The sequence below is a fragment of the Larimichthys crocea genome, chromosome VI (assembly GCF_000972845.2).
Source record: "Larimichthys crocea isolate SSNF chromosome VI, L_crocea_2.0, whole genome shotgun sequence".
NCBI lineage: Eukaryota > Metazoa > Chordata > Actinopteri > Sciaenidae > Larimichthys > Larimichthys crocea.
The window spans coordinates 10,344,661-10,356,757 of record NC_040016.1 but is presented as its reverse complement, the minus strand read 5'-3'; the positions used below and the strand labels follow the sequence as shown (position 1 = coordinate 10,356,757).

The 12,097-nt window shown below is 41.3% G+C and overlaps 2 protein-coding genes across 2 annotated transcripts in view; one reads left to right on the top strand and one right to left on the bottom strand.

The window, feature by feature from the left end:
- The window catches only part of LOC104933314 (transforming protein RhoA), a 5,464-nt gene extending 1,605 nt beyond the window's left edge, over positions 1-3,859 (top strand). The window contains exons 2-5 of the mRNA XM_027279155.1: positions 864-1,021; positions 2,479-2,599; positions 2,867-2,997; positions 3,090-3,859. Of these exons, the coding sequence (XP_027134956.1) occupies positions 866-1,021; positions 2,479-2,599; positions 2,867-2,997; positions 3,090-3,263 (582 nt within the window). The 5' untranslated portion in view covers positions 864-865 and the 3' untranslated portion in view covers positions 3,264-3,859. The remainder of the gene's footprint in view (positions 1-863; positions 1,022-2,478; positions 2,600-2,866; positions 2,998-3,089) is intronic.
- A 1,382-nt stretch (positions 3,860-5,241) lies between these two features.
- Positions 5,242-10,731, bottom strand: tmem43 (transmembrane protein 43). The gene is made up of 12 exons (XM_027279148.1): positions 10,563-10,731; positions 8,438-8,584; positions 8,218-8,352; positions 8,032-8,126; positions 7,867-7,916; positions 7,712-7,781; positions 7,550-7,620; positions 7,322-7,449; positions 7,137-7,211; positions 6,516-6,617; positions 6,326-6,443; positions 5,242-6,229 (listed from the first exon to the last, which is right to left on the bottom strand). Exons 1-12 carry the CDS (start codon positions 10,578-10,580, stop codon positions 6,027-6,029), a joined length of 1,212 nt encoding a protein of 403 aa, XP_027134949.1. The 5' UTR covers positions 10,581-10,731; the 3' UTR covers positions 5,242-6,026.
- Between the last annotated feature and the right edge of the window lie 1,366 nt (positions 10,732-12,097).

The following is a 12,097-nucleotide window of genomic DNA, read 5'->3' as shown; positions in this document are numbered from 1 at the left end:
TAATAATAATAATAATAATAATAATAATAATTGCAATGACATGGTCATCTTAAACAACAAAATACATGACAAATATCTCCTTTCTTTAGAAACAATCTCATCGTGAATATGCTGCTGTATGTTGCTCGTGTTGCCGCTATATGTCAGCAGTCTCTTGCAATATTTACATGCTGTTTTTTTGGTTTTGCCTGTCCATTTCTCACTGGTTGTATTTGTGTATATAGGGAATCCAAAATGCCGCCACACAGGTGATTTAAAACTGCTCGGTGCATCTTCTATTTCAAAGCTATTTTCTACTGTCGCCATGTCTTCCCTCGTTCTGTGCTCGTACCTACGTAGTGACGTGAGTGACGTGATTTCATGTCTGACGTTGAACAAATTAATCGCCAACCAGTGACTTTTTTAAAGATAACGTAATCAATTTCTTTTTTTAAAAAAGAAGAAGAAGAACATATCCTACTTCTCTTGCATTCGCGAAGAATCGCGATTAATTTTTTTCTGTCAACCGGTGCGAATCGCCACGCATTTGTACCGATTTTTATTTGTGTCACGATGCATCGTTACATCCCTACAGCTGAAGTTTACTGTCTGCTCACAGGCGTAGTAGTACATTTACATTTAGTCATTTTAGCGACTTACAGGGAGCAATTTGGGGTTCATGCAGACTGGAGGAGGCGGGGATCGAACCGCCGATCATCTGATTAGAGGAGGACCCGCTCTGCCTCCTTTGAGTCCCAGCTGCTAGTAGTAACAGCGGTTGCGTAATGCCTTTGAATGGAATAAAAACGACCCACCCTGTTGTCACAGATAAAGTGTTCTCACGTTGCTGCTCTCTCTCTGCATTATCTGTGTCTTGTCTGCAGCTATGGCAGCGATCAGGAAAAAGCTGGTCATAGTGGGAGACGGAGCCTGTGGGAAGACCTGTCTGCTCATCGTGTTCAGTAAGGACCAGTTTCCAGAGGTCTACGTGCCCACGGTGTTTGAGAACTACGTCGCTGACATCGAAGTTGACAGCAAACAGGTATGAGTACAGGCTATTCTCACATTTCACCTCCAGGCTCGCCGTGATGTAACTCGGTATCTGATTACAACGACAGCTGGACGCTTGTTGTATTTTCTTTCCACTCCAACATTCGTACATGTTGTATCAGATTTGGTGACTTCTATTTTATTTGGGCCGAGGAAAGTTGCACTTAGTCTTAATCAATGTTCTTACTCAAGTTAGGTAAATTGTTAATTGTTAAAAAATTAAGTTGAAATCACTCAAATCAATCTGCTCTGCTCTCTCTGACTACGTCTTAAACCGCTCTTACTTCAAATATATTACATTTTATTTACCGTCCACTATTTTATGGACATTTATGTTCATATCATTCCTTTAAATTCCCATAAACAAATGAAAACGAAGTGTTCATGATATCAATCTTCTAGATAGTACAACGAAATGAAAGTTTGCAGTACCTTCGTGCCACACACACACACAAAATAAGAAATAATCAAAGTTAAGTTTGAATATATAGAGTCAATTATTTATACAGTCTTTTGTCTTGCTGGAGTCCTGCGCTCTGTCAGCTCAGAACACGATCTGCCCGTTGAGTACTTGATTCGGGATGTTGATGGAGCGGGTCTCAATTGAAGATGTGGGCACAACAGTCTCTGATTTCCCATTGTTTGACCAGACTAAGTCCCAGTTTGTCCGGACCGGACATTAGCCGGGAGCAGCCTCTTCCTCCTGGGGTGATCACAGCACCCACCGTCCAAGTCCACTGCTCTTTAATATGAACAAAAATAGTGCAGGTTAAAGGAGCTAACCTATTTAAATCATTCAATAATATTCCAGCAGTAAAGCCAAAAAAAGGACAGAATAAAACAAAAAAATGTACTGAAGCCTTAAAGAAGTTATACTTTTTATTAACAATCCCACACTGCAACAGGAAACTTCTGCCTATCTCTAATGTTGGGTGTAGTGTTCAAGTTCAAGTTTCAGGTTTATTTGTCACATGCAGGTTAACACAGGGTCAACAATACAATGTGACGAGAGGAGCCGGTCAGCTCAGCATTGAGAGTGCTAAGGATGAAAATAAACTAAAGAAGTAAAATACAATACTGTAAAATTTTAGGTAAGAAAAGATTAATATAAAATATAAAAAAAATAGAATATGAAAAATATGTGTTGTATACACTGTACAAGTGACATGCTTGTGTCAGGTATTGAGAAGTGTCACTGTATGAATACTATAATAGTGATCACTCAGTTCATAGACGACGATCAAAGAGTCTACGAGCAGCTTAAAGAACACAAGGTCTTGGCTGGAATAACTGTTTTGTGTGTAAATGGTTAATCAGAGTAACTGTTAGTGTGATGTTCTTTCAGTATATTTCTGAATGCAGGATGTTGGTTTGTTTAATGTCAGACCTGAGGCACGCTGAACATCGTTCGGCTTCACGCCATCGATAACGTGTCACCTCTTACGACAGGTCGAGTTGGCACTCTGGGACACGGCAGGTCAAGAAGACTATGACCGACTGCGCCCGCTCTCCTATCCAGACACTGATGTCATTCTCATGTGCTTCTCCATCGACAGCCCTGATAGTCTTGGTAAGTTGAAACGGAAAGCCGACACGGTTCATATGTAGTTTCAATTAACTGGTATCTTGTTGGATAAATAGGAGGGAAGTAGACAGACCAGTTGGAGATTTAAAAATAGCCCCGTCAATGTCATGTCATGTTGATATCCAGACAATACTCAGACAAGCATAGTCATGCCACTTCATGAATATGTTTCTCCACCGGAGATGAGTCGTCTCGCCTGCATGTCCCCTGTAGCTTTGTCTCTCTTCTGACTGCTGGTGTCTCCTTCTTTAGAGAACATCCCTGAGAAGTGGACTCCTGAGGTGAAACACTTCTGCCCCAATGTTCCCATTATCCTGGTGGGAAATAAAAAGGACCTGCGTAACGATGACCACACTCGGAGGGAGCTTGCCAAAATGAAGCAGGTAAAAAATCTGACAGCGAACACGAGAACGTGTGAACAGTCTCTCAGTGATGAATGTTTCCTAAAACGCGTCCCCCCTGACTTTCTCTTCAGGAACCTGTGAAACCAGAGGATGGACGGGACATGGCGAACAGGATCGGTGCCTTTGGTTACATGGAGTGCTCTGCGAAAACAAAGGATGGCGTGAGGGAAGTGTTCGAGATGGCCACCAGGGCTGCACTACAGGCCAGGCGGGGAAAGAAGAGCAGTAAATGTGTCCTACTGTAAACGGGGGCACGAGGACTGCTTCCTACACGAGGGGCGGGGGTGGAGAAGAAGAAGGAGAAGGAGGAGCATTAGGTCAAACCTACCCCCAAACACACCCACACAAAAGACTGTTCTCCCCAGTTTTTACTAAAGGTGTAATGCTTTTACTTTTTTTGTCTTAAGCAAAAGTAGTCAGGTTCTGTCAGTATTCAATTTTGAGGTTATGGAAAATACTTTTTTGTACTTTAACATGAGTAAATTTGCCATAATAAAACCTCCTTTATCAACATGTACTATGTAATCAAAGAGGTCAGCCAGGGGACCTGATGTGTCATACCTGCCAACTACAGTTAAGTGCTTAAGCCCTGCCTGCTGATCTGAGGAATGTTTCCACAGCCAACTAGGGTGAAGTACCTGTACACTGTGACCCATAGTCCTTTTCAATTATTTCAACAAACAGATGCACACTTGAAGTCAAAATTTTGTTTGTGTGCTTCATATACAAACCCTATGTGCATTATGATCACATGCACAACATGAGACTGGAAACTCATTTTGTTAAAACGCAAATGGAAACTTAGTGTTTTGTGTAATAAATTACTTTGTAAGAATCTTGATCATTCGTATCACTCGCTTCGTGAACGCTGAGGTAATATTCCAGCTTGGAATACAGAATAATGATTTGAGCAGGGGTCGGGCAAATTTCCAGGGATGAAACGTTTTCAGCATACACACCCAGTTTTTGGTTTCATAACACAAACATGAGGTCACTCATTCAGTAAAAAAACATAGAGATTGTTAGTCACAGGAAGATACACTTTCATTCACAACTGTGTTTACTATAATTTCAGTTGTCGGACTCGGTATGTATCCCATATGCTGATACCTATTGGCTCAAGGTGGGAGGGTCTCTAATAATTGTCTTTTTGCTTGTTACCATGAGAATTTTTAGTAAATATTTGTCACATTACAGCCTTTTTGTATCAAACCTCAGCTGGGGCCCGGAGTTTGCATGTTCTCCATGTGTCTGCGTGGGTTCTCCTCGGCTTCCTCCCACAGTTTAGACATGCATATAAAAGGTTAATTGGTGACTCTAAATTGGCCGTAGGTGTGAATGATTGGTTGTCTCTATGTGCCCTGTGATGAGCTGGCAACTTGTCCAGGGTGTACTTCGCCTCTTGCCCCAAAACCAGCTGGGATAAGCAGTTACAGATGATGGGTAGATGGATTTGTCTCTGTTATCCAGTTCCTTGTTCCAAGTGGAAAGAGACAAGTAAACTCAACATGGAATCCTCTTGGTGGTTGCTTGCACTTGAGTCCAGAAGAGCTGTAAGACGAGGCAGGACCAAAAAATATGAGCATGGTCTGCCATTAATTGCCCGTACTGTCTTAGCATTGGTTCTGATGTCTGAAAAAACTCTCACAGTTCTTCCAACAAAAGTCTTTCCAACTTTGTGAGTTTGTGTTTAGTCATCTGGGCGTGGATCATGAGAGACCATTCCTCCGGGGGAATTTTAATATCCAGTTCTCTTTCCCACTTTTGTTTTATGTAGTCTGTCGAGTTGTTCTTTATCACTGAAATACTTGAATACAGATTCCCAATAATTTGTCTGGTTGAGTCTGAGCTGTATCCTTTACTGAACGTGTGTAACACCAGATTGTTCTTCCTTTACTCTGTCCCTTCATCTCATTAACACAAACACACCCAGTTTGACATACATCGGCATCGCTACACGTGTGTTTCAGAGTAGGGGTCATAGTCCTACATCAGCCACAGCCTCGAGTTTAAAGGCAGTCAGCAGATATAGTCGAGATTAATACAAACCACGCTGGTTATTTTATCAATAGAGCCTGACAGCGACAGGATGGTTGAAGATGGTGTCGCTACTTGAAAGTTTCAAAATTTGACAAACAAACAACTATGTTTGATTGGAGTCCCTTAAAGACAAGGATAATATTGAGCTGTACACTTGTCAGTGCTCTCTGGTGATACATCAGTTTTTAGTTTATTGGCTGATTTGTACACCACTGGTATCTCTGTGATAAGCTTGTGGTTCACGCTCGACTTCCTGTACTTACTACTTCATCTCGACCTGCACGTCAGTTAGACACATAAGCCATTTAGGTCTGAAGTTGATGCACACAAAAGTGCTTTATTTAACATAGATGCAAAAAAAAACCAATAACCCAACGCTTACAATACAAAAAAAACCCAACCACCTACAGTTCTTTGGCATTATGTCCACACAAAGTGTTTTGAAAAACACGTGACATTCATCATTTTCCTAAATGAAAATGTGACTTATGAGCAAATTCCCTTAAGTGCATTACTTTTAGCGAGGCGTACTTAATAAACTAGCAACTGTGTCTTTTGCAATTTATATACTACAGCAATCTTATGTTGCTCACTCCGAGCAACATAAAGATTCTCAGCGCATCTTTTAGCAACAAAATATCAAGTAAAACAGTGAGGCTTATGGATGAATGAACACTTTTAAAGGTCTGAAGGCAACACCAAAGGCGTCTACTTGTGTCCGATAGGACATCAGGAGTGGTTTTATCCAGAAATATGTTTCCAGGATGCTCAAGTGCTGCCCTTTTTGAATTATTAATAAAAATTATGTTTAAATCCTTATGAACACTGAATTTGTTTACTTATTACCATGGATTGTCTGTTTGACCCAAGAAAGTCCAGCTGCACACAGTAATGTCTCACTCCTCTGATGGACGGCTACAGCCAGGCATCAAAGATTGTTTTGATAATTACTATGTTATTATTAATTGTCATTTGTTTTTCTTGGACGCAAGTCCTGAGTGGGCAATAAACAATGGAAACAAAGCTAGCGCTCCAAGAGCCAGAGCCACTAATGGTCGGTAAAAAAGCCAACCGGTCCCGATGGTGAGAAGAGACAAAGAGCAGGAGACGCACAACGCGAAGATCTTCAGCCCGACGGACACGAGCTCCCTGAGGAGAGGAACCCAATCCACTGTAGGCACACAACAGAGAGTATTATGAATGAGAGCTGCGGGGAAAGAGATTCATGTGTGATGTGGATGTACAGCAGCAGCGAGTGTTTGTTTACCCATCGTGTAGACGATGCGTGTCATCAGCTGAATACTAAGGAACATGAGGGCCCAGCCTGCAGCCCTGAGTCCCCACGTCTTCATACTGTTGTACTGGTGTTCTTTCGCAAAAACCTCCTACAGAAAATAAATAAATCAGCTACATCAACAACCATAGTGTCCAAGAAATGAAATAAAATCCACACTGACCTCTGCAGAGAGCTCCTCCAGATACAACATCTCCAGAGTGTCTCCTGCCTTGGTTTTAAACGGCATCAGCAGATCCCCTCGCTGCATGGCCACAACACTGACCTGGAAAACAGTTATTGTTTTTTACCAGTGTCTGAAGAGCAAGAGCATTATGTAAGCTTCATCAGTATGTGCACTGTAGAAAGCAATAATTAGGCTGAAATTATCCGATTACACAGTTGGGAATGAATCTGCAACTCTCAAACGTAACAATATACCACCTTTCTTTATCTTATATGACCGCACTCTGCATCTCTGGAACAAAACCCACTTGAAGTCTTTAAGCTTTCAGGTCTCATTGGACTGAAGGAAATTAATTATTTTGAAGACCGATACCAATGGTAGAAGAGAAAAATCCACCAGTTATGTCACAGATATGTTGGCTGATGTAGAATGAGCTAGAATAAAAGTAGACCTTTTCAATGTGGACTGGGCTGATATGATGAGTACTCAGAAGGAGATAAGCTGCTGAGACTCATTTTGATGCATCAACAAGATATGGGCATGACATGGGAAGGCCACAGTATATGTAATGTATCCAGGAAATGCTAAAATTCATGGTGAGTCATCTGCAGCACTCACAGTTTGAGCCGGGCCGAGGTGAGACGTCTCACCGCTCAGTCCAGCGAAGGAGAATCTTACACGCACATCCCCGACCTTGTGAAAAGAACAAACAATACTCAATAACTGCACTAATGTGGAGTAAAAAACACATCAGAGACCAGACATTTATCTACAGTATCTGGGAGAAACTCTCAGATTCTCACCTCTGGTCTGCGGGGGTATTGAGTGTGATAGAAATAATCGTCATCGGTGCTGAGAAAGGGGTCCAAGGTCAAAGCATTAAAATCCCTCAGACTCAGTGTCTGGAAGTTATTTATCTGCTCCACAAGACCTGAGGATAAACAAACCATCGAATTATGAGTAAATCTCAACAGTGTGACAAACGATACAGCGTCTGTTCAATCTGTATGAAGCGTGTTTATGTCCGGTACCTTTAGTCAGAATGAACGGTCCAGCTCCGACTTCAGGAGCCACCACTGTGACACTCTCGACCGCCATAGCACTGAGATTCAAAGATTGAAATAAAGACGGGCTGCACACACGTACACAAATATGTTATGGCGCGGAATAAAACAATGAAAACATTTTAGTACCTTGGGTTCTGATGACCGATTTCCTTATCGAAGTTGCGACTGTTGATCAGCTCTGATTTCCACTCGGTATCTAAGGGGAAGAAGTTAGTTCAAAATAATTCATACTTGACTAAGCATGACACGTTGTTACTACATCTCGACAAAAAAAAACTCACTGTATGTGTACGTTGTCTCGGTTTTGGTCTCACCATTCTCTTGGTAGTCCCTAAAATGAGTTGCAAGACGAGTCATAATTCATTTCAGGATTAATAATGCTTTGTATTCCAGTCAACATTTTTACACCTGACCCCATCCTGAATACAGGCAGACAACAGACTTACTTGCTCTCCCGATACTCCACCCACTGATACATCTCCACCTGTCTCTTTAGCTTCACTGCTTGCACCACCACTCTGTAGTTCGGGTCATGCAGAGGCTACACAAACATAGATGCAGACTATTTACCTGAAGTAAAATTCACTGGTAGCATGTCACTTAAAAGAGCAGCAACTAAAATGACAGTCTACCTGTGAGGTTCGCAGCTTTGCAGACAGGTGAATCAAGCGATTGTTGTTCTGCAGTTCGAGGCTGGGGTTAAGACCCAACGACACAACCTGAGAAAGACCCTCATCCAGGGAGTATGCTGTTTGCAGAGCCCGTCCCTGAGCAAAGAGAGCGTGCACTGTTAGTCTTAACATGAAACAGAGCATGACTACAACTGTTTTCCTCTGTGTGGGTTTTTCTTACCTCATTGGTGAAGAGAACATAAAATGAGAGGAAAAACAGTCCAATACCAACGACTGTTCCTCCTGCAGTTTCACCTAATCGCTCCAGGAATCCAGGGTTGGACTGAGCCGTTACACGCTTGTGTTGGTTTGACTCTTGACCTGCAAACTGAGACAATTATGCAAAAACAAGTAAGGCTGAATGCTAACAATAACATCCAGGAGAAAGACGGATGACATTATTGACTTTGGAGCACTTGATGAATGAACTCTTTCGTCAATATTGTATCTCTAGTTTTTCTGCCACTGACATCAACATCCAGGTAATTTTTCTTCAAGAAGGATTAAATCTAATCTAAGGCTTAGTGCAGCTGCCTCAGATTGAACCCTTCTTGAATTTAAAAATGATATCATTCACTATAAGACAATGAATAATAAAGCTGGCACAAATTATTATTAACTATTAACCCATTTTCATTTTTATTTCTTTGTTTATACATGCCAGTCTTTTGCAGTTGTATCATGGACAATGACTCTCATCCACTACAACAACAGAGCAGTTTCAGTCGGAGACTCTTGCAGCTCTAGCCGTAAAAAAGGACCGCTACACGAAGTCATTCCTACCAGCTGCCATCACTCTGTGTAATAAACCCCCTCTGTGCAGAGAGAGACTCAGCTGATCTGATGGACCTAACAATGGATGCACAATTGCACTCTCGCCATTTAAGTTATTGCACAATGCACATTTGCGTCTGTCTGTCTGTCTGTCTGTCTATCTATCTATCTATGGCCAAAGTGTATTCATGTATTACACTGGGGAACACAATTTTTGTTGAGTTAGTTCTGACAGCTGCTTTTTAACTAATTTTTTGGTGCAGAATCCAAAACTGATCTCAGTTTTTCTCTATCACGTCAAGTTTTTTAACTATAGGATCCCCTTTTTCTTAAAAAAAAATCTGAAACATACTGTACTTAACAGATATGTGCTTGTTTTCACTAAACAAAAGTAACAGTCTGTGCAATGATCTTTTTGCTCTCGCCAAATCACGGGGATACCAAATGCCAACTTTTCACGCGTTCCTTTGGTCCACATCCGTAAACTCTCCACACACTGCTTGCACACTTTGTGAGGGGCCCGTGGCTTGTCTTGATCACAGAGTTTTACTTTAAAATATGCAGAATATGCTTATGTTTGACAAATGCACTGATGTTTGCCCTCTAACTACCACAAATATAGCAAAAGGAGTCAGGATTGTTTAGGCATTTAGGACGAGAAGTAGCAGGAGCAGACATGATCTGGAACAAAGGAAATATATACCTATGTAAATAAAACACTAAGATGGAATAGTTACAAGCTTGGAAAACTACAAAAACAGCATCAAACGGTGTGCCCATGGTTACAAGGTGAAGAGAAAAGCCAGCACAGATCCTCTTCATTCCTACTATGTCAGCTTTGCAGATATTGACAGTACTGACCTATTGGGAGCTGCACACACCTCTCAATGTGTGACTGCACAAACAAGTTGCCACATAGTTGTAGATGAGTCCAATCGTGATCAGCTGGAAAGTCAGCAAGCATAAAAATCTACCTCAACAGATTTCTTTTTCAAATTGTTCCCCAGTGTTTGTTTCCCCCCCCCCCCCCAACTCTGTTCCTTGTTGTCCATTTCTGTTTTATTTAAGCACTTTGGGCTGCATGTTTGCTTTGAAAAAGGAGCTGTATAATTAAATAAATAAAAAGTTTAAATCAACTGTGAACAATAAGTGAAGTAAGCTTCTTTATTTATTGCACATGTGTGACTGAGATTCAAGTTATCAGACAACAAAGTAACAAGCTGCAGTCAGCCATCATCGTGTCACATCATAGCTGACACACCTCTTTTGCAATGTGCTGTTTGTTCGTGCTGGCCTCGTTTCCATGTCTCCATAAATGTTGTTTCATAACATCCACAGCACTGAAATGACTCAACCAGCTAGTTAAACTAGTTAATGTCACGTCGCCGTTAAGAAATCAACAACTTAGCGTCAGTTAGTCACAGCTAACTGACCATAACACTGGAAAAAACGTTGACGTGACGTTATTTCCACAGTGAAACCTGTGAACAGCTCCTGTTTATCACATAAAATAGTTTCTCTGCATCACTCACCGGCTGTGCTGAAGACATTTCTCTCTGTTTGACTCCGCACACAGACAGCAAACTTGGAGAAGACGAAGATGCCAACGGCAGGAAGTTCACACATCAGCGGCCGGGGTACGCTTTCTTTCTCAAGCCGGCGTACACCAGAAATCTCCCAGCTAGGCGGAGTCAGCGCAGGATATCATAACTAGATTCCACCGTGATACCCCGGTGTCATTAACAAGGAGACCTTCACAAACCCGGACATCTTCCTCTGAGGGCATGATGGGTAATGTAGTGTTTATGGGTAACTGAGTTTTTTGTATCAAGCCAGCACCTGAACTATTAGTATATATATATATATTTTTTTTTTATCAGCTGGGGTTGTTTCAAACAATGTAAACAAACGTATAATTATTTTTTTTAACATTCTTTTATTTAAAATTATGCATATAAAAACAAAACAAAACACAACAACCAAGGGACAATTACTGTCTCAGCAAACCAAATCAAGATATACTACACAAATGGACATCCCACCAAACTAATACCAGAATAGGGGGGGAGAAAGTACCCTCCTGTGGGTATAGATGTACAGCACAAACACACCAGCTAACTATGGAATAAAAGTAATCAAGCGAAAATATGTAATTACAATGTCCAAAGAATGTGTGAGTATAGGTATATAATACAACCCAATTCACTCAGGGAATTAATAAGGGTAATCAAATAATGTGTGTGCTTAATGTGTATGCTGTTTATGCTGTTTTCAGTGTCAAAGGTGAATTTGGGTGAGGCATAAGAGCAGCTGAGCACTTGTTCCGTCACGCTCTATCCAGTCAAACCATACTTAAGGATATGGGTGTCACTGATAGTAAATTAAGTAAATAACAGTACGTGAGCCTCATTGGTTAAGATAACATGGGGTGACCAAGAGGGGACTGGCTCCGCACAGTATAATACCAAAGAGACATGTAGATTAAGACAGATCTCACCCAGCTTCTCGCTTGTGCAGGTGTATTTGCTGTAAGTGTTCTGCAGAAAGGTGAATAAATGCTTTGAAGTGATCAACGTCTTCTGTCTGCTCCATTTTCTGCATCAAACAACTCGGAGGGACAAAGTAGGTTTGTCTCAACACTCCGCAGGAGACCTCCACAAAACAACAACAACAAAAAAAAACACAACTGTTACCAATTTATTTGTCTGTCCATCCAAAGTGGGAAATGACAGGGGCCCACAAAACTAAAAACAAATCAATTTTTACATGAAGTTTTGCAGTTATCTTTTCCATCAAATAAACATTCTTTAGTCTAGTCAGACATTGAAGTCACCTGACTATTCAGGTGATTACTTACCAATATTCAGACTATCACCTGGATATCTGCAGGTGATAGTCTTTTCTTTGGATGGTGAAGGAATGACTCACTCTACTCTGCCTAACCAACCCAACCAACAAAGGAAACAAGTACCACTAAACAGAGGAAAGCATGGCGAGTTATTCCTTTGACATCCTTCAAAAAGAAAACTGATGTGTTGAACTGCCATGAAGCCCAGAATGGACTCTG